General features: G+C 51.2%; 1 protein-coding gene across 12 annotated transcripts in view; it reads left to right on the top strand.

Moving 5' to 3' along the window:
• The window catches only part of Fam178b (family with sequence similarity 178, member B), a 107,838-nt gene that overhangs the window by 63,255 nt on the left and 22,584 nt on the right, over positions 1 to 21,999 (top strand). For 9 of the 12 annotated variants that reach the window (XM_063267591.1, XM_063267590.1, XM_063267588.1 and 6 more), the window contains 5 exons: positions 55 to 169; positions 6,887 to 6,980; positions 7,267 to 7,443; positions 7,607 to 7,704; positions 21,528 to 21,615. In XM_063267591.1, the coding sequence (XP_063123661.1) occupies positions 55 to 169; positions 6,887 to 6,980; positions 7,267 to 7,443; positions 7,607 to 7,704; positions 21,528 to 21,615 (572 nt within the window). The other 3 variants (NM_001122658.2, XM_039084076.2, XM_063267595.1) reach the window with 3 other exon arrangements.

Genomic DNA, 21,999 nt, shown 5'->3' with positions numbered 1-21,999 from the left:
GGACCACACCCCCTCCACTCCTTGGCCTAACTCTGCTCTCCTTTGGCCTGACAGATGAAGACATGCGTTTGTGGTATCCCTCACTGCAAGAGGTCAAGGAGGTGTTCCGCTGCCTGGGAGCCTACAACCCTGCCCTGTACCCACATGGGCCCTTCCAGCACAGCTCAAGGTGTGTCCCTCCCTCCTCACTGCTGCCTTCTCTCTAGACAGTGACTCTAGCCTGTAAGGTAGGAACTACTGCATAAGCACACAAGTGTCATTCCATAACCAGTGTGACCAGAATCCAGACCTTGGCTACTTAGACAACCGGTGTGAAAGAGTTTTGCCACTTCTTTGGCCCCTGCCCCCTCCCACTGGTAGACCCCAGACTTCTCAACCTAGTCAGTACCTCCCTCAGCAGATTTCAGTCTCTATTCAAATCGGTTTGGCTAGTGCTTATAGCAGCTCTTGGCCAGCCAAGCACAGTTTTCTGTCACCTTGGGCTGGGAGGGGATGTGTGTGTCAGAGGGTGTTTTAAGATAGGGGCTCACACCTCTCAAGCAGGCCTCAGACCCTCTGTGTAATGCAGGAGCTTAAACCCAGGACTTCCTGAACTCTAGCCAAGCACTCTGCCAACTGACCTATGCCCCAGACCATTGTTTATCAAGACAGAGTCTTGCTATACAGCCCTAGCTGGCCTAGAGTTTTCTGTGTATACAAGGCTGCCCTCGAACTCAAGGCTACAGGTTCTCACCAGTGTCTCTGGCTTAAAATGGAAAATGTCCTTGAATATCCTTTAGTCCCAGGAAGAAGAGGCAGGCAGATCTTTGTGAGGTCAGCCTGATCTCCATGAGGTCCAAACTAAACAGAGCTACACCCTAAGACTCTGTCTCAAAAAAAAAAAAAAATTGTATCTATAATAAACTTTGTTGTCAAAAGAAAAAAAAAAGAAAAGGAAAAGAAGGAAGGAAAAAGGAAAACCCCCTTTACCAAGGGGCTCACAACAGCTAGACAGACCACCAGCTGAGACTCCCTGCGCCAAGCTCTGTCTTGCTTAGCGTGCCCACTCGGACCTATTTTCTGAGAGTCCATTTTGAGCCTGTACTGGGCTTGGTGGTGATGGGGAGTGAGTGGAGCTAACTGTGCGAGTGCATCCCTGCCCTCCAGGGACAGAGCCACACAAATCCCAAGTGGTGGTTGCCTCTGCCTGCTGACCGGTAGGACAAAAAGGGCAGAGGCTGTGGAAGTGTTGTGTATCACATTGTTCTCCAGATCACAGCACATCCCAACCTCCTTGAAAACTCTTTGCGACATCCCCCACCCTGCATCCGGCAGCAGGCCCTCCACCCAGGCAGAGCTGGGCCCTTTCTTTAGCTGCGGATGTTCCTCTGCAGGGAAAGCAGAGCTTTCTTAAGAACCTGTTCCACGACTGTGTTTAGTAATTGTCTGCCAAACCCAGCCACACTTGGCTCTGCTATAAATACCCCATGCATGTGCCAGCCCGCCACGCTCCTGCCCCTCTCCCTTCTGGAGCACAGCGCTCCATACCGGGTGTAATAAGTCTCTTGCTGCCTTCTAACATACCCTGCTGTGTCTGGGATGAGTCTGGAGAATTGGAATTGCTCAGAAAAGCAAAGTAGAGGAAGGGCCTGGTGTGGAGGGGATCGAGTGAGACACTGTGACACAGAGCACACCTGGGAGATCAGAAATGGGTGAAGACTTTCCCTCCAGGAGGAGGCTGTCCTAGGGTTCCATGCACAAACATTAGCACATGGACTTCAACTAGACCAGGTACAGTGAACCCCTGAATTAGAGGAGGAGACTTGCTGTGCCACGTGGTGTCGCTCCTAGACATGTCTTTGACCCCCTCCTTCACATGAGCCCTGGACATTGGCATAGCTGTTAAGACTGTTGCTTGAAGGAGGGTTCAGAGTAGTCCTGGAGGACCCATCAGTGGTCATGGCGTTTTTTCCTGCTTGTGTCTTATAAGAGCCGGCTGGGAACTGTCTGGAGAGGTTTTCTGCCTGCATTCATTCTCCCTGCATCTCTCCTGGAGCAGGCAGGTGGAGAAGATGTCGGGCATTTCTTGGGTTGCTATGATATTTGATGGTTGAGAACGCTGCAGATTTCATCATGGAGCTGAAAGAGAACTCCTGATAACTATTCATGAAACGTCCCGATAGTCCTGCACTCCTTCCCCGGAGCACAACGACACTCAAGGAGTAGACAAGGGAAACGATGGCTCAGGCCACTTTGTCCCATGGTCCTGTTCCTCCTAACTCTTGGCTGGTCTTGGGTACTGGCATTGTGCCATTTGTTCACCATAGTGTGGTTTGTTTGATTTTTGTTGTTGCTTTTTGGTCTTTCAAGACAGAGTTTCTCTGTGTAATGGCTGTGGCTGTCCTGGAACTCTCTCTGTAGACCAGACTGGTTTTGAACTCACAGAGATCCACCTGCCTCTGCCTCCTGAGTCCAGGGGTTAAAGGTGCCACCACTGCTCTGTGGTGCTAGGTATTTCTCATCTCTATTGGCTTCAAGGCATGTCCCTACCTGGCTCCCTCTGGGCCACCTCTGGTGACACCCCCAGAGTCTCTTAAGAGTAGAAGGGTAGAAGGAAGGAGTTTCCTCTGCACAGAGCCACACAACTGGCTGTCTCTCTACTGTCTCTCTAGTTACCGTGAGAAACTGTGTCTTGCACTATTTGTTCTAAGCTCAGATGTCTGCCACCATCTCTCTTCTGAAATGTGCAGCACGGTTTTCTAGCAGGGCTGGGGAGATGGCTGGTAAAATGTTTGCTGTACAATGTGAGGACCTGAGTTTGGATTCCCAGAACCCATGGAAAAGTGAGGCACGGCTTTGCAGGGGTGGAGACAGAGGATGCTGGAGCTCTAGCTTCAGTAAGAGACCCTGTCTCATAAAATAAGGTGGAGAGGCAGCTTAGCTGCTAAAAGCTAAGTAAAGCTGAGCTAAGGTCACAACCAGAAAGCAAGGTGGAGAATGACAAGAGGGAGGCACGGACAGTCACACATACACGCGCACACACGTGCGCACACGCACACACTTATACCCCTGCAAGCTGAACTATGTCAATCATCTGAGGTCCAGAACAGAAGGACAGAGGAGGGACCAGTGTGGGGGCACAAGAAAACAGGAGAGGAGCATCAGCATCCCTGCTACACAACTAGACCTTGCTTCCCCTGGGAACAACAGCAAGGTCCTTAGGTAACTCCAATAGTCCGCTAGTGCTGCTTCCTGATTACAAAGCTGTCATTTGGCTGTGACAAAACAACCTAAGGGAAGAGGGACATTTTCTTTGGGCTTATCATTTCAGAGGGATCTGTCCTAGGTCAGCTGACTTCATTTCTTTGTGGCAAGGCCGAGGGCCTGGTGGAGGACATGTGCTCAGCTGGTAGTGGGGTCAGGCTACATCCTTGTGACCATGTCCTACAGCCACACCTCCTCTCCTAATAGCCCACTGATCTAGAAAGGTGCCAGTCCATAAGGTTAGCACTCTCACGGGACGTCTCCTGTCCAATCGTAACAAAGGCAGGCTGAAGAGGTGCCCTACATACATGGATCTGGCCTTCCAGGAAAGTTCTGCTACTGTTCTCTGGAGTCAGGGGTCAGGGTCCCCTTGGTTCTCAGACAGGACGTCTCTTTAGAGGCCAGCAGGTGAGTAAATGGATGAACTCACACTGGAGGAACACCCAGCCAGCACTGGGGTAGTGGGCAGCTTCCTGCGGTGCATTGGATCTGGGTGTAATTTGTATGCATACACACAGTCTTGTTGGTTTAGTGAGGAGAACCCAAGTCCAGTTCCTACAGACTTCAGCCGGCTCACTGCTTAATGTCAGATGGTTGTGCACAGTGGTGGTGCTTATGCGTGCCATCTCCCTCCGCAGGTGTCACAGTGCCGTGCAGATGCTGGCTTTCATGTGACTCTTCTCCTCTTACTTCCTTTGGTTTGAGTTTTTAATACAGGGTCTTATGTCACCCAGACTGGCCTCAAGCGCACTATGTAGCAGAGGCTGGCCTTGAACCCCTGATCCTATCTCTACTTCTACCTCCTAAGTCCTGGGATGACAGACATGTACCTCAACATCCAACTTTCTCCTAATGTCTTCCCAATCCTCCAGGGAAGGCAAATGTTGATGTGTAGGAAGAGGTCAATTGATGTGCTCTTGCAAGTTTACTTTATGGGTTTAAAACAATGTGGCTCAGACTTAATGTGGCTCCAGATCCTTAAGGCGGGCCATGAGCCTCAGCAGCAGCTGAGGAAGAAGCTGCCAGGAACTGTCAGCTCACTCCTGGCCTGCTGAGCTCAGGCTGGAAGAGTGGATCCTGAACTTTTGCTGAGTGTTGGCTGTTCCATGGCATCTTGCTAGGTAAAGCCCTGGGGATTAGCCAGTGCTTCGTCCAGAGTAGCAGTCACAGATGTCACGGGATGATGTGCCGTCTTTGCCTCGCAAGCATGATGCCCTGAGTTCATTACCCAGCACTGCCAAATGCGTAAATAAATCACCCTTTCAATAGCAGTCACAGGGGGCTGGGGATTTAGCTCAGTGGTAGAGCACTTACCTAGGAAGCGCAAGGCCCTGGGTTCGGTCCCCAGCTCCGAAAAAAAGAACCAAAAAAAAAAAAAAAAAAAAAAAAATAGCAGTCACAGATGCCAGCAGTGAGTACAGGGCCCCGATGATGTTGCTGTCCAGAAAGAGAAGAGCTGGGAAAAATGTGTCGATCAAAAGGGCAGGTAACTGTACTTGAGAAGGCTGGCGCCCCTTCCCAAGGAGTGGAGGCTCTGTGACAGCCGTACTTCCCATCCTCAGACAGTTCTAAAAAGGCGTGTCGCCAGCTCACACTTTCTTTGCCCTCCTCCCTTTGGCAGCAGCAAACTGTCTGCAAGCCTGTTTCTCTGTAACAGCCCATGGCTGCCCCACTCTTTGTGAACGTCTGAAAACACGCCCAGCCCATGCTTGCGCCAGGTGCCTGCTCTCAGGCTGGTACAGACCAAGACACCCACTCACATATTGGCGTGAGACCAGCAGGCACCCAGATGTGCAAACCCCAGCCTCGCCTACTCTCTGGTCCTAATAAATGCTAAAATCCAGAAGAAAGGCTGAGCCCAGCCCCAGCTTCCCCACCACCAACTTTGGTGTGTTGGCCCCAATTTCTTGGTGTAGAAGACAGATCTCTTTCCCATCTGTGAAACACCAAGGCCGAGAAGTGAAGAAAAGGGAGACTTTTCCTGAAGCCGCAGTAGGTGCTGCACTCACAGTGCCTTGCCAGAGCAGCTGTGCTAGAGTCAGTCCCACTGTTCTCAGCAGTGTGTGTAGCTAATTAGGGTGCACTGCTTTTAGGGACTCCGAGCAGGTTCCTGAGAGTGGGGAAGACAGGATGGGCCTGGTGGCAGCTCTCTTGGCACAGCCCTTGCCTAGCAAGCATGAAGCTCTAGGGTTGATCTACAGCACCATATAAACCAGACATGGTGGTACACACTTGTAATCCCAGCACTCAGGAGATAGGGGGTCAGAAGTTTAAGACCATCCTCCACTATGTAATGAGTTTCAAAAGAGTGTGGATGAATGAATGAGACAGCAGAGGGGAGCTTTGCCTGAAACCTACTTAACTGACCCAAAGTGGCTAATGTATATTTGGTCTGAAAGAGAATAATTGAGTGAACTAAGAAGCTCTCAGGGCTGCCCACTCATGCCAGCCTTGCCAGGAGCAGCTCCAGGCTGGCCGTGTCTGATCTTTTGGGAGGGGACTTCTTTACCCAGCCCCCCAGTCACCAATCTGCCCCATCACTGGAGGGGCTGGCCACACGGGGCATGTGCACGCACGACCTGTCAGATGCAGCATGACAGCCTTTGGTGGGGGTGTGTGGCTTTGTTCTGACTTCTGTCTCACTTGCTAAGTGTTACCATGTGGTTCTGTGGTGGGTGTATTTACCATCATGGAACAGGCAAAGTGATGGCTTTTGTGGAAGGAAGACCATTAGAGAGATCAAAGGTAGGGTTTCCTGCTTTTGAGGTCCCAGAATGCTGAAGCTGGAGAGCTCATCTGACTGTTGAGCAAGTAAGAGGCACTCATGACCACCCCTCAGTGTAGACTCTCCCCACACCAAGGCAGGCTGGCCAGGGTTAGACATGAGTAGGAGCAATGGATGTCATTTCAAGCTCAGGTCTGAAAGGCCACAGCTTCATGGGAGTACTTCCCTCCTGCTCTGGGGAAGGGACTCCAGTCACCATGTTGAGGAGCCCCATGTGGCAGGGAACCAGGAGCCTCCCCATCCATGGTTGTATGGTGGAGCTGAGGGTCCCTACTTAGTCAAGCCTGATGTGAAGGTAGCCCCACCGGCATCATGAAGACAACGGTAGACCCACCCCAGAGCTGTTCCTGGACCCTTGGCTCTCAGAATTTCAGTGGCATTAGGATTGTTTGTAGTTTTCGTTGTTGTTGTTGTTGTTGGTTTTGTTTTTTTTTTTTTTCTTTTCTTTTTTTCAGAGCTGGGGACCGAACCCAGGGCCTTGGGCTTCCTAGGCAAGCGCTCTACCACTGAGCTAAATCCCCAGCCCCTCGTTGTTGTTTTGAAACAGGGCTTCTCTGGGTATCCCTGGATGTCCTGGAACTCACTACATAGACTAGGCTGGCCTCAAACTCCTCCTGCTTTTGCACCCCGGGCGTTAGGATTGAAGGCATGCACCATCAGTGCCTGGCCATAATAAAGGTTTTTAAGTCTCTGCTTGGGGAAGGTCTGTCCTAGCATATGGATGGGACACACATCTACAATGGCCCAGGACAGTGGTCCTCTGTGCACTCTCTGTTCCTCTGACTCTGCTGCTCTTTCTCCTTGAGCACTTCCTACTGCCCTGTTATATATAATGTCCCTGTTTCTGTTTTGTGTCAGGGCGCTTGAGAGTGAGGCCAGCCTGGGCTGCTGGGAACCACAGGATCCTCCCCAGGAAGTGGCTTTGGACATTAAGCTGAGCTACATCTACAGGGTGAGCCAAACTTTCCTTTCCTGACTCACCCCAAAGTCCTGGGGTGCAACCCTGACCTACACAGTGGTTTAGGTGGGTAGCTTCACCAGGCACCCACAGTGAGCCAGCTCAAGCCCAGTGCAGGCTCAGTGGTGGCCCTGGTACCCATGCTACAGAAAGGTGGAGTGCACTGTGACTGCCAGGATGGCCAAAGGGGTCATAGAACAGGTGCCACGCTGGTCTTCAGGGAGCTGGTCCCACAGACACCCCCCCCCCCCGTTCTCACTCTCGCTCTCTCTCCTTCCAGTTCCTGATCCTGTGTTTCCTAGTCCAGCCAACATCCTACACTGATGCCAGCATCTTAGGCCTGATGGAGCTGTTGTGTCGCGCAGGCCTGGATGTGGGGTTGCGCCTGCTGCCCAAGACCGACCTCCAGCAACTCCTGCTCCTGCTGCTGGAGAACATCCAAGAGTGGCCTGGAAAGGTACACAGCCTGGGACTCTGGGGTCTCCCTTGCCCCTGGAGCACTCTAGTCGGGAGAGCATCACTTGGACCTTCTTCCTGAACAGACCTTTGCTCCCCTAAGTTAGCAGGGCATAGGTGAGGGCCGCTTCCTCCAGCAGCTTACTGGGTGCCTCTGTCTACAGCTCCAGCCCCTGTGCTGCGCCCTGAGCTGGGTGTCCGACCACCACCACAACCTGCTGACCCTTGTACAGTTCTTCCTGGACGCAACACCCCGGGGCAGGTGGGTGCTTCTCAGCCACTCTGCCTACTCCCTGATGCTCATCCCCTACCAACCCCAACAAACAAACTGTCTGCCTGGTTTCTAAAGTCTCAGAGGAAGAACTAAAAATACAATTGACTAATGAGTTCTTTACAGATGAAAAAACGCCTAATTTTCTTAACATGATCTTATTAGTAAAACACTGTCTTATGCAATTAGCTTCTGCCAGCAGTGCCCGCCCACCTTTCTTTGGGGCTCTCTCTGCCTTAGGTTTCTTGTCACTTCTTCCCCTCTCTCCACCACCCGTCCCTGCTCCTAATCTATCATCACTTATTTTCTGCACAGCCTTTTTCTGCCATAAATTATCTTACTATTTATTTCCCCGTCTGGACTCCCTCTCCCTCCCTTCCCGGTCACCTCCTGAGCAGGTGCCTTGTTAGGATCTCTGCCATATCTCAGCCCCAAATCTCAGCCGTGCGCCTGGCAGCTGGGAGTGTTTTGTGAAATTCCTGTGGAAGATGGCAGGGACAACAGACTCTGCCCGGAGGATAAGAGCTGTGGCTGGACCCAGCCTTGCCTCCCTTCATCCTCACCCTCCTCCTCCTGCTCCTTACTCACAGCCACAAGGAGAGCCCTGCCTGACAGGCAGTTGTGGTCCCTGGGTGTTCCCCTGTGACCTCCCAAGAGACCTCACGCCAGCCAGGCCTATCAGGCAAACGTACTCATACTCAGTGGACTTGGTGGGTCAGCCATCGCCTACTGGTTTCAGCTTCAGGCTCCTCCCTGTGAATCTGCCCAGTCCACACCCCGTCTGAGGCTTGTCCATGCAGCCTGGACGGGGTTTCTTTCCATCTGATTGGAAAAGACTGAGCCTGCCCCCATCGTCTGTCCCCCACAGGACATTCACTCCAGAGAGCAAGCTGGACTCAGTCATCCTCCAGGCTCCTCACCTCCCACCCTTCTCCCCTAAACCCATGTTCCGTGTGCTGCCTTCAGAATCCTAAATCCCTATTTTTGGGTGCATCTTTCTGTCAGCTCCATGAAGGCCATTGTGTTGACTGGGTCATTTTAAAGCAATCCTCTACCCCCACCCCACCCCAGAGGCAGCCTTGTCTGTTCCTCTCAGCCTTTAGACACCTACTGACCAGTTGCTAATACTAGCGCTTACAGGAGTGCCTGCCCACCGTGTGCACTGCATGTCTCACGTTCACATCTAAATCATCCCCAATCTGATGAATAGAAAATGGTGTCCTCTGTTCTTAATTCTCACCTCCCCAATTGCCAGTGAAGCGAGCAGCTTCTCGCCTTCCCGCTATTGGCTGTTTGTTGTTCCCTTACGGTATCCCTTACCTGACTTCCTGCCAGGTGATTTGTCTTCTCATTAACTACCCTGATTTGCATGTTACTCTCATATTTGTCACAATCAGTATATTTTCTCCTAAGGTTGAAAATTGTCCTCTTTTGAAAGTTAAATTTAGTTTTGCTGGGCAGTGGTGGCCTATACCTTTGGGGGGGGGTTCTTTTTTTCGGAGCTGGGGACCGAACCCAGGGCCTTGCGCTTCCTAGGCAAGCGCTCTACCACTGAGCTAAATCCCCAACCCTGGCCTATACCTTTAATCCCAGCATTTAGAAGGCAAAGGCAGGCTGATCTCTGTGAGTTCAAGGCCAACCTGGTCTACAAAGTGAGTTCCAGGCAACCAGGGTTATTACACAGAGAAAAACTCTGTCTCAAAAAAAAAAGCAAAAAAACCTCTTAGTTTTATTTTATGTATGTAGTATGTAAGTGTTTCTCCTGCGTGTTCGTGTGTGTGTGTGTGTGTGTGTGTGTGTGTGTGTGTGTGCGTGCGTGCACCACATGCATGCCTGGTGTCCAGGGAGACCAGAAGAAGGGAACAGGAGTTTAGATGGTTGCTAAGCTGTCATGAGCTGTCAGGTGAGTGTAGGGAATCAAACCCAGGTCCTCTGCAAGAGCAGCAAGAGTTTCAACCTCTGAGCCAGTTCTCCAGCCTGTTCTTAATTTTTATTGCATTTACTTATTTTGTGTAACTGTAAATACATGTGTACCACAATCAACTTATGGGAGGCAGTTTTCTCCTCTCACTGTGTGAGACCCAGATATCGAACTCAGGTTGTCAGGCTTGGCTGAAAGCTCCTTTATCCAGTGATCTTCTTCCTGAACCATTTTTAAAATTTTGTTGTTGTCATTTTGTTCTTTGAGACAAGGTCTTGCAGTGTAGCCCAGGACGGCCTAGAACTCTTATATTGTAGCTCAGGCTGGCCTTCTGAGTGTTGGCTAAGGTGGCAGGCATGGACCACCATGCCCAGACTGTAAGTAAATGAGTGTCTTTCTCTGCAGTTTCTTTAGTGAACTGGCTTGTACTTTGACTTTGTCAGTGAGTGGGGTGGCCCATTTCCAGGGGTCAAAGCTAGAGCCTGACCCTGCTCAGGCTCTGCTGAGCTGAGCCTTAAGCCCCTCAATAACGGAGTCTGAGGACAGACTTAGATTTGTAGGAAGTGGCCTGCACCGTACAGAGCACTGACTAGGACTTAATGATATAACCTCTACGTCTTCCCCATCTTAAAACCACATGTACATTTTTTAAAAAGTTTTCTTTCAGTACTGACTAGAGTAAAATCTTTTTCAGTATTTTGTTCCCAATATCTCTTAATCCTGTCCAAAATCCAAAGATCTAACTGCAAAGAGTGTGGGTGCAATGCCAATTTATCACTGGAGGTGAGGGAGAGGAGGCGGAGTGAAATGTAGAAGTCAGGTGTGGCACACTAAGTAGTCCATTATAAAAGAAAGAAAAGAAATGTGTTATATACCTTAAGTATATTTATAAATGTATTTACATATAAAGTAAATTATGTGTGTTAGAAGTTTTCACATCTGTATGATCATGAATAATAAGTTTTAAAAGTCATATGTTTTAATCCATCATTTCCTGAAGCGCTAAGGTATTACTGTCTTATCAAACCATGGCTGTGCTTATTCTTCTAGCCATGTTGTAGGCACTGATTTGGGGACTCAGTGTCTTTGTAGCTCCCAGGCCTATGACAAATGCCTCTTGAATGACAGGGAGTAAAATGGAGCATCCTCCCCCTGTATTTCAGACAGAATGTCAACAGAATGCCTTAGGCTGCCAGTTTGCTGGGAAGAGGGTTCCTCATTGGGGTGCCATCCATTTAGATTAGGTGGAGTGGTGGCGAGCACTGTAGTTCCAGCTCTCAAGAGGCCAAGGCAGGAAGACCTTGAGTTCAAGGTGAGATCTTGCCAAAAATAAATAAATACATAGATAAAAAAGAGAAAGAAAGAAAGAAAGAGAGAAAGAAAGAAAGCAGGCAGGCAGGCAGGCAGGCAGGCATAGTGGCCTATAATCTGACCACTTGAGAGCCCCAGGCAGAGGGTTGCCAAATTGGAAAGGTACCTTGAGCTACAAAGTGAATTCCAGGCCAATCTAAACTATAATGTAAGACCTTGTCAAGAGAAGAAAATGGAGGAGGGAAGGGGGAGGAGAAGAGAGGAGGGTGAATCAAACTTGAGGTTGGGTGTGGCAGCAGCAGCACACAGCACCTGCACCCCCCAGCACTGGAAGGGGGAGGGCAGAGACAGAGACAGGAGGATCCCAGGTGTTTGCCCAGTCAGCCTGGCTAGCCAAACCATCAAGCTACAGAGTCAGATTGTCCTGGTTAGGTTCCTGTCAATTTGACACAGGCTACAGTCATCTTAACTGGGAGGAGGAGCCTCAATTGAGAAAATGCCCCCATCAGATTGGCCTGTAGACAACTCTGTGGAACATTGTCTTGATGAATGACTCGGGTCTGCCCAGTCCACAGTGGGCAGTGCTACCCCTGGCCAGGTGGTCCTGGATGACATAAGAAAGCTTGAGCTCTCTGAGTAGCAAGCCAGTGTAAGCAGTGCTCCTCTGTGGTCTCTGCTTCACTCCTGCCTCCAGGCTCCTGCCTGAGTTCCTGCATATACGTACACACACACAGTAATAATAATAATAATTTTTTAGAAGATTTATTTATTTATTATATATAAGTACACTGTAGCTGTCTTCAGACACACCAGAAGAGGGCATCGGATCCCATTACAGATGGTTGTGAGCCACCATGTGGTTGCTGGGAATTGAACTCATGACCTCTGAAAGAGCAGTCGGTGCTCTTAACCGCTGAGCCATCTCTCCAGCCCAATAATAATAATTTTTAAAAGAAGAAACTTTACTTATTTTTCTAAAGAGAGCATTCAAGAAGTACCAAGTTAAGACAGCAGCAAGGAATGAGAGAAGTATCATGCCAGCCCCCACCACCCACCTTCCACCTTATTCACAAACCTGTGTGTTCACAGGCCCCCTGCAGGGTCTTTCTGCCTCAAGGTGTATTTCCTCAAGCCTTGCAAACTGGCTTGGGAAGAGCCAATTCCGGTTCTTTTTCACATCCTGCTGTGGGCTTTAGTTAGAGCTGCAGCAATGGTGGTAATGCAGGAGCTTGCTGAGTGCCTGGCTCTGCCCTTACTGTGCAGCCCCACTGGGCTCAGTGCCCAGACTGACCCCGGGAAGAACAACAGTGCACGAAACTGCCACACTCTGAATCTAATTGATTGGTTAAGTACAAAGCAAGAACTCCCTCCGATGTCCACACCCACAGATTTGCACAGTGCGGTCAGCACCCCTGCCTTGATCAGGACTTCAGGGGAAGCGCCCAGCTTAACCATGAAAAAATGAAGACAAATTGTAAAACAAGCCACCTGAAGTGGGGACAATAGGAAGTGGGGGGAAAGTGACCCCGCTTGGATGAGCCGCAGGGCTGTTGGAGAGAACACCATGCTGTTCTGCACAATGCCAGGGCAGTGGTTCTCAACCTTCCTACCACCCTGACCCCAACCATGAAAGTATTTCCATATTTCTTCATAATTGTAATTTTGTTACTGTTTTGGATGGCAATGTAAGTATTTGGGGAGATAGAGGTTTGCTAATCGGGTTGAGAGCCACGGTGCCAGGGGCTCTATTGCCTGCTGAGCCACCCCCTGCTGCCACTGGAAGGAGCCCCATCGGAAAAGAAGGAGGCTAAGGGCTGTGCTGGCCCCACAGAGCGCTAATGTTCCAGGCTCCAAGGACCTGCCTCCTTCACCATCTGTGACTGTTTACTAAACATCCCAGCCTGCTGCTGCACTGTGGCCTTCAGAGGAAGCCCACTTAAACAGACTGCCTGGTCCAAGGCTTACTAGAACATGCCACAAAATCGACAGCGACCCAGAGTTCTTTGCCTAGCAGACCAGCGCAGAGCTGAGAGAACCATCTCGCCTGTGTTGACAAGATGTGAGGAGACAGGACCAACTCCCAGCTTCACTGTGTGCTCATTTGCTCCGTGCCTCTCAGGAAGGCCATGTGACAGGATCCAATAGACTAAAGTGTACAAACCTGATTTGGAGAGATGGCTCAGTGGTTAAGAGCAGAAGCCAGAACTCACATCACAGCCACCTGTACCTCCAGCTCCAGGAACATCTGTTAACTCTGAAGCACTGGCACTGTACACAAACCCACACACAGACAAACACACACAGTAATATAAATAAAATATAAACATGCATGCAAAGTTGGCTGAACATGGAGATACACATCTTTAATCCAACACACAGGAGGCAGTGGCAGGCGGATCCCAACCTGGTCTACACAGCAAGTACCAGGCCAGCCAAGGCTACATGTAAGAGAGGCTAGGGATACAGCACAGTATGTGGAATGCTCGCCTTGTGTGGCTGGCGTTCCAGCCCAGTGATGGCTGAGGGTGGGACGTAGGTAGAAGAAAGGGTCCTGATGAGAAGGCTGCAGAGCCAGAAAGCTTTACACAAAGGAGAGCTGCCGAACCAGCCCATACCAGCCCATACAGCCCCTGATCTGAGAGGCTGAGGCAGGACCATCAGAAGGCCCATGTGGACTTGGTGAGACTCTTTCTCACAAAGTAAAAAACAAACCCGACGGAGTGTGGTGTCACACAGCTATTATTCTAGCACTTGGAAAGTGCAGTTGAAGGACTGGAAGTACTGGGCTAGCCTTTGCTACCTGAGTCTGAGGCAAACCTTGGCTACATGAGACTTTGAATGTGTAACTGCACCAACACTGTTGAGGGGCAGGTCTCAGGGCACTGAGATCAGCACAGTGTCTTTGCCCTTTGGGCTCATCTCTTCCAGATTCCTTCCCGTTTTGCCTTTTCTCCCAGAGTCGTGTTTACAGCATCACTTTACTCCATGAGTATGAATAAAATGAAGAACCCTCTTCTTACGATTGCAGCCTCAGGCGCTCTAACTCAGGTCACCAGGCCTGGCAGCCTGTGCCTTACCCACTGAGCCGTTTGCTTGGTCTGAACTTAAGATACGATGGAAAATGTTGAAGTTCGTGCAGGAGTGGCCATCAGAGCCCTCTGTAGCCACTGTGGCTCCTGCTGACACAACCCTCACCCCAGGTCACGGAAACAAACCCCAAACTTCTTGTCTTTTTATTTCAGCTGGTATTTCTGAAAGATCGGGCTCCTGTGGGGCAGGCATGTATGTATGCGTGCGTGCATGTGTGTATGTGTGCATGCATGTGTTATATACTTAGTGTGAGCCACAGCATCATGAGTACATCTGAAATATTTGACAAGGAATTGCCACAGCCGATGAGTCTAGTCCAGAACCTTCCAAAGGCAAGCTTCAGCTTCGAAGTCTAGAGCACTTGGGAGGCAGAGGCAAGCGGATCTGAGTTCCAGCCTGGGCTACGGAGTAAGCTCCAGAATAGCCAGGGCTACCCAGGAAGCCCTGTATTGAAACAGAGTTAGAAGGAAACTAAACCTGAGGAAGGCACCCTGGGGACAACAGCCCCCAGGCTTTTCCAGAACCAAGTCCATTGTCTGTGGGTCCAGTGAATTCCAATGCCTCCCCCCATGCCCTCTTAGCATCTTTTAGTTTGAAGTGGCTAATCAAGGAAGTTCAGCCTCCTTGATCCCTCCACCAGGAGTTAGCAGAAATGAAGGCAGCCTGGGAGGAAGGGATTTCATAGGGAGCAGGTGTGAGCATTGGGGACAAAGCAGAGACATGCGCAGGTGCAGAGGGGCTTTCCCTGGACCCTCCCTCTCCCTGCTGTGCTCCTGCATTTCGTGCTCCTGCTGCACGTGCTGAGGGACCAGAGGGCCCACCTTTGCTTCTCTGAGCTCCACACAGCATTCAGGTTCTAGCTCAGTTACAGCACCTCTTGCCCACTGTTCAATCCCTTCCTGCATCTGCTTTAGATTTACCTGCCCCAAAATGGGGTGAGATGGAGCCCCTGACCCCTTCAGGTTTCCTCTTTGTGGGTTGCTGAACAGCCTTGTCCAGGCCCTCAGCAGATCCCAACGCTATGAACAAGCACTGTTGAAATGCTCCACTGCCAGCAAAGGCAGAGTCTCTGCACTCCCACCCCTACAGTTCCACTTCCTCCCTTCCCACCAGAACCCCTAGTTCCAGATCTTGACAGTTCTTTCTTTCCTGGATAAGGCTGTACTCTAGCACCCTGCAGTTCCTCCTGGAGAGTCCAGGCCAGCTGTCTTCTTTCAAGATGATCCATCCTCCTTTCTGTAGGAGCGTGACGTTCCTTACCAAACACTATCAGTTCCCCACTTTGCTGAAAATCCGTTCAGGATGGTGATAGAGAGATGGCTCAACAGTTAAGAGTACTGGCTGCTCTTGCACAGGACCTAGGCTTGGTGTCCTAGCACCCACACAGCCATCTGTTTTTCCACTATCAGCATCAGAGGTCTTCTGAACTAAGCACACATGTGGGCACATACATAAACGCAGGCTCAACACTCGTATACATCTTAACAAATTCTTACCCAGCTAGTGTTCCAGGGCCTCTGGCTTACTCTTTCACACCACCTCTCTCAAACTCTAATCTGTGCTTCCCCATCCCTGTCCCCTGTCCCCTGTGTGTGCCCACATATCTGCCACACCCCAAAATTATGCAGCCATCTGAACTTAAACTGAGCATCTGCTTCACATTTCCTGGAGGAGGCTCCATTCCCGTCCTCACCTGACTGGCCAGGCTCAGGCTGCCTGCCTCACACCAAGCACACCCACCCCCACCCCTAGGGCTAAGGGTTAGCTGGTTTTGCTGAGCCTGGAGCTAGAAGAATGAGAAGGACCACAGGTGGTTTTGCTCTGAGGCTGGGTGAGCATACCTCTTGAATTTAGAGCATCAGGGAGCACCCAGAAGCCGATTCTAGAGGCAAGGTGGCTCCAGCAGCTGGGAGGTCTGTCCTGAGCTCTGTGCAGATGTGGTAGGGAAGGTGGCCTGTGGAGGAGTGTAGCTAGCTGCAGGCCCTGGACCCCTGGATTTCAGCGCTGCTCTCTCATGACCTTAGGGTGAAAGATAAGGAACCGGAAAGTAGAGCACAAAACAAAGCCCAGCCGGGAGTCTGGATGGGAGACAGGCCTGCCAGAGAATGCCCTCAGAGGGGCTGCCTCCCGCACCTGCTCTGCTGCCTTTGAAGTGAGGGGTCTATTTAGGGGCTGATTGTGAAACTTCAACACTTCATCCTTCCTGTTTCACTTCTGTCGTCTGTGCGGTGAGAAGAGTGATTTTATATATGGAATCAGAAGTGGTTGGAGGGGGCTGAAGTCTCAGTGTGGAAGTGACATTTGACAGCCCTAACAGTGTGGCATGAGGATCAGCTCCCCTGCTCTCCCTGACACGCACACGCGCATGCACGCACACACCCACACCTCACCACTGGGAGATGTATAGGTGAGGCACTCTGGCCCTTCATTGGGAGGCTCTGGGAGGCAAGACATCATCCCTGGAGATGGTGGGTGAGCACAAGCTCACAGAAGGAAGCTGTGGTGTCTTGAGTGTCTAGGAATAAATACTAGAGAGGACACTATGGAATGTGTGTGGAGAGTCCTACAGCATTTGATGAAGCCGTCATGACGTCCTAGGGACACCATAGATGGACAAACTGATGCTTCCACCTGCAGCGCAGCATTCTGTGATCACCTAGTTCACTTTTGGAGCAAAACCAATGTCTCGAATGAGGCGATTAGTGAACAATGGTCGTATTCAGAGGCAAGGAGGATCCCAGAAGATCTCAGCCAGCGCAGTGATGGGCTGAGTCAGAAAGAGAGGCTCTAAGAAATGAAGAACAAGGTCTGAGAAATGGGCTTTGACAGGAAGACATGTGAAAAAGAGAAAAAGACTTGGGTTCAATCTGTTAACTGCTTTGAGCCCCACAGTTGCCAAGACAATGAGCATCAGTGTCCAGCCCTGGGAGCATGGACGGCCAGGGTCTTCCAAGGACAGACACAAAGGGAAATGGTCAAAAAGATGGAAAGGCCAGGCTGTCCTGGAGCCTGCAGTAGACAGAGCCACCTGCTGCCACCTGATCACAGCAAATGTGGTCAGGATGGGATGACCCTACCCACCAGCCGGCTCCCGGAGCACAGACCCCACAAGCCTGCTCAGAACCACAGAAGGGCAGATTTTGGCAAAATATAGGGAGAACTCCCTTTGTTTACCCAGAGAATGGGCTGGACCAGCTTGTCAGGCAGATGTTGCACTTCTGTGACATAAATCCTTGGGGGAAGGCCCAGGGACTGTGACACTGCTCGAGCAGTAGACTAGGGCTCGGGGAGGTATGGCTTTGGTTCAGGTGTCCATTGCCTGTGGGTGCCATGTCGTTTACTTAGAACTACACATGAAGGAAAGGACATGTCAGACAGCCAGTCAGGGAGTGTGTTTGCCATCTATGTACACGCAGACTCTGGACAGAATGTCACCTGGTTTCCAGAAACCCCTTTAGGCCCCTTCCACTCATCCCTTCTGCAAAGGAAACCACTTTCCTGGTGATTACTTCATCTTATGATTCGTTTACCTGTTCCTGAACACTGCTGCCAGTGAGCCTGTGCAGCAGGTCCTGTGAGGCTGCCTCCCTATGCTCACATCTTGGGGACACCAGGACAGCTCCCTGGTGACATGAATGCTTGTTGCCTCATCCTGCTGTGTAGCCATCCATTGCCGGGGTTAGTGGACACTGTAATCCCCCTCATCCCGTCCACACTGTTCGTGCCTGCCTCCTCCATGCCCATGTGATTACGCGAGCACATGTGGATAACCAGGCTGCATGGTGGCCTGTACTTGTAAACACAGGCAGAATGGGAGTGCTAACCAAGTTCAAGTCCTGGTTCTTCCTGCCTGGGGAGCAAACACTCGCATTGGAGAGGATTCCCATTAGGGACCGAGGAGCCAGCTATGTGACAGGTGTCCGTAGGTGACAGGTGGAGATGTAGGTCATACAGCGAGGTGTCAGGCAGCATTTCCACAGAGGAACAGGTCAGAGGCTGCTGCATCCTGGGCTGCCCTGGACACATCGGAAAACTCAGCTCACGCCTTTGGCCAAATGCCTGGTAGCCTTTTAGGGCAGTTCAGTCTCAGCAGGGCCTGGTTCCCTTCGGAGGGAGTGAAGACAAGGGAGTAGGGAGGGTGTGTGTGTGTGTGTGTGTGTGTGTGTGTGTGTGTGTGTGTGTGTGTGTCCGCTGTACCGGCCTGTGTGTCTTTGTCCTAACTTCCAGTGGCACACTAGATGTCCCTGCTGGATGCCTGGTCCCTTATGAGACCCCCCTGGACAGTGTCAGTCGAAGCAAAGTACCTGAATCCTCTGGTTTAGAAAAGAATATTGTTTCATAATTTTCTAGTGCCTTGGGCACCTCTGTGTGCTGATCCAGTGTCCTGGTCTTACAGGCCTCTTGGAGTGGGCGGGACAGAGATCAAGACTGGCCTGGTCTGGCCTGGTCTAGGCACTGTGTTGGAGCCTATTGCCTTATATGACATCTGCTGGGAGGACTCCAGTAGCCTGCATGCTTCTCTGCTTGCCCAGTTTGAGTTCTGGAAACACTTTGCCAGGTGGGGTTAGGCAATTTCTGTGGAAAAGGAGCCCACAGTCTGGGTGGAGCCCTCCGCTTGCCCCCTGCACAGCTGGAGTGGTGCTTTGGGTGGGTCCTTGCTGCTTCTCCAATGTAAGCTCTCCATCTGTCAAATTAAAACAAAGTCCCCTGTCCTCGTGTCTCAGTGAGACTGGGGACTTAGGAAGGGGTGTCAGGAGGGCTGTGGGCAGAGACAGACAGTGCCAGCATGGGGGGCTCTGCTCGGAGATATGGCTTCCTTGCATCCACTTACCCTCTCTGTCAAAGTTGCCTGTTGAAGTAGGGGTGTGTGTGTGTGTGTGTGTGTGTGTGTGTGTGTGTGTGTGTGTGTGTGTGTGTGTGTGTTCCTGTATGTGCGTGTGTTCCTGTGTGTGCCGCATGTGTTTTCTAGATTGCAGTCCCGGTGTGACCCTCACCACACCCCACACACACACCCACCTCTTCCCTCGGGATCCACCCCCCAGTACTGCTGTGAGGCCTGCCAGCTCTGGCCCAGTCCCTGGCCGCCCCTCCCCACCCTCTGTGGGCCTTGGTGTTGGGGGTTGGGGGTTAATGAAGCCCAGATGCAGGACTTCTGACTCTGGCAGTAAGTTCTATAGTGGGGCAGCAGCAACTTGGAGGAACTGTTTACCTCCCACTGTGTCTGGGCCCAGCTGCTCCTGGCTTCCCATTCTAGAACAGCTGAAAAGCAGGTCCTGCTACAGGCAGCCAGGAGGGGAGGAGGAGGAGGAGCAGGGGGAGGAGGGGGAGGAGGAGCAGCAACAGCAGGAGGGGAAAAGGGAGGGGAGAGGAGGAGGAGGAGCAGGGGAGGAGGGAGAGGAGGAGGAGCAGAAATGGGGGAGGAGGAGCAGAATGGGGGGGAAGAGGAGGAGGGGGAAGGAGGAGGAGCAGAAGGGAGGAGGAGGAGGAGAAAGGGGAGGAGGGGGAGGCGGAGGAGCAGAAGAGGGGAGGAGGAGGAGGAGGCTGGGGCTCAGGCAGGACCTGGAGATCAGGATAGGCTCTTCTTACTGACCGTTCTTTGGCTCAACGCTATAGTTCTCAGGGTCCCCAGGGAAACTCTTGGAGCCCCATCTCCCGCCCCATGCCTCTGCAGAAGGATGGCAAGACTAAAGACTGGCAGAATTCTGTCTTCCCTGTCATAAGTGGGGGTCATGGCTAGTTTTCCCATTTCCAGATGAAATACAAACGATGCAGAATAGCATTCTTTTAAGACAGTAAAGCAGAAAGGTTCTTTATCTGAAGCTTGTGTTTAACAGGGCATCCTGTATTTTAATTTGCTAAACCTGACATGTACAAATCTCTTCCAGGGGAAATCTCTTTTTAGGATGATAGCTTTATTGAACCACAGTGTACAGATGGACAGACAGACCAATGAGCATGTGACTCGGTAGTCAAGCACATGTGAAACTTGAGCCTGCCCAGAGCCATGGGCCTTGCATCTGGTCCCTGCGGTGTCTTTTCAGGGACCTGTCGGAGGTTCTCTCCAGCACTGCTGTTACCGTCGAGCATTTTTCTCAGCATCCAGTCTCTAATGTGCCTTTCCCAGCAGGCTTTAATGCAGGCCTTTCTTTGCTCTCCTTCCTCTGCTCGTCTTACTCCCTGGCATGGCTCAAGACAGTAGCATCTGAAACCCAGCCGGCTTCCGTTCTGAGTGGGTTACCTAGCACTGTGTGGTGGCCATACAGAAGTCACTCCAGAAGACAATAGGAATGAAATTCTGTGGCTTGGCACCTGCCCGGCATATGTAAGCCCCCCCCCCCCGTATCATCCCTATCAGAATAAATAATCCATGCACAGGGCCGACTGCCGGGTTACCAGTGTCCGGAGATACTGGAAGGCCACTGTCCAATCTCCCTAGCAAGGTTGGGTGATTAAATACAGAGTATTTGCTTGGGAGTTTGCCCTGTCACCTAGGCTCGAGGATCCCAGGACAACTCCCAGCCCCATCCTCCGGTCTCTTCTTCCTTCGTCTCTACTTCCCCAAGTGCTTAAGGACCCAAGGATCTGAAGGCCACTGGGGCCTTCATTCCCGAGGAGAAGATGGCTCAGTTCTGAGTAAGTACTGACTAGGCATTGCCACATGGCTGCTTCAGACGTCCAGCTCGGCTGAATGAAGCAAGAGGCCTGTGCCACCTCACAAGTAGCTCGGGGAGCAAATGGTCTAGGAGCTGGGGCTGGTGGCTTCATGGGCATTCCTGGTGCTCTGCCTCTCTTGTTCTCTTTGCTGACCCCACTAAAGTCTGTCCTGCTGGCAGACAGGAGGACAAACAGCACTATAAGGCCTTGTCACATTAGCTGTCCCACAGGGAAGTTATACTCTCTTAACTGTCCAATGAAGACCCAAAAGCTACTTCAGAGTGAGTTCCTCTGAAGCTCAGGATGGTAGGAGGGGAATCCCAAAGGAAAGGTCTCCAAATTATGGGTGAAAACACACACACACAGACACACACACATGCACACACGAACAAGTAATAAAGCCTGATCTCAGGAGGCCAGTCACCCGGTCTGCTTGAAGTCCTTTGAAATTTGAGAGTCAGTGCATGAGGCAGGAGGGGGGTAATTTCCTCCTTAGTGTCAGCCCCTTCTGTCTTTACATTTGTCAGATTATTGCTTTGTTCATGGTTCAGTCCCCAGGCTCTTCTGCATGCTATGCTCTACCACTGAGCCTCACCTGGTTCTGTCTCTTCATCTGTGCATGTTTATTACGCAGAGGTAGGAATGGTGTCCATTTCTGAGTAGAGCTTCCACCCAACCAGACCCACAGATTCATATCGATCTGAGGGGGTTACAGCTCCAAAGAAAAGTGTATTATCCTCTCTCGGGTAACCTGACTTACCCCATGCTTCCCAGAACATTCAGAAGCCTTTGTTCCTCTAGCCTACCCCTCTCAGATTCCCTTGTTCTTCTCTCTCAGGCAGCTTAGAAGTCAGCTGAGTCTCATGGTTATTGCCCGGATGCTGGGTCAGCAGGAGTCACTTCCTCTCTGGGGAGAGAAGACCCAGGTGAGTCTGCCTTAGCATGGCCAGGAAGACCTCTGGTGGGCCACAACCCCCCTCCCATGACTGAGGTATAATCAGAGAGACCATCCCCGACCTAAGCTGCGTTCGAATGCCTTACTCCATCCAATTCATTGTTCAACAGTTACTGGAGCCAGGGCATAGTACAGTGGTAGAGCACTTGCCCAGTGTGTGTGTGTGTGTGTGGCCCTGGGTTCTGTTATCTGCCTGGAGGGTGAGTCTGAGTTCCCAGCTGCAGGGGAGGCCAGGTCAGGAAGGCTGTTTGAGTCTAGGAGTTAAGGGTCCAGCCTGGGCAAGGTGGATGTGATGGTTCACACCTTTAACTCCAACACCTTAATTCTAGCACTCTAAAAATTATTGTCTGCACAA

Source organism: Rattus norvegicus, chromosome 9 (genome assembly GCF_036323735.1).
Source record: "Rattus norvegicus strain BN/NHsdMcwi chromosome 9, GRCr8, whole genome shotgun sequence".
Taxonomy (NCBI): Eukaryota; Metazoa; Chordata; class Mammalia; order Rodentia; family Muridae; genus Rattus; species Rattus norvegicus.
The sequence above is the reverse complement of the archived record's forward strand: the minus strand, read 5'-3'. Positions and strand labels throughout refer to the sequence as shown.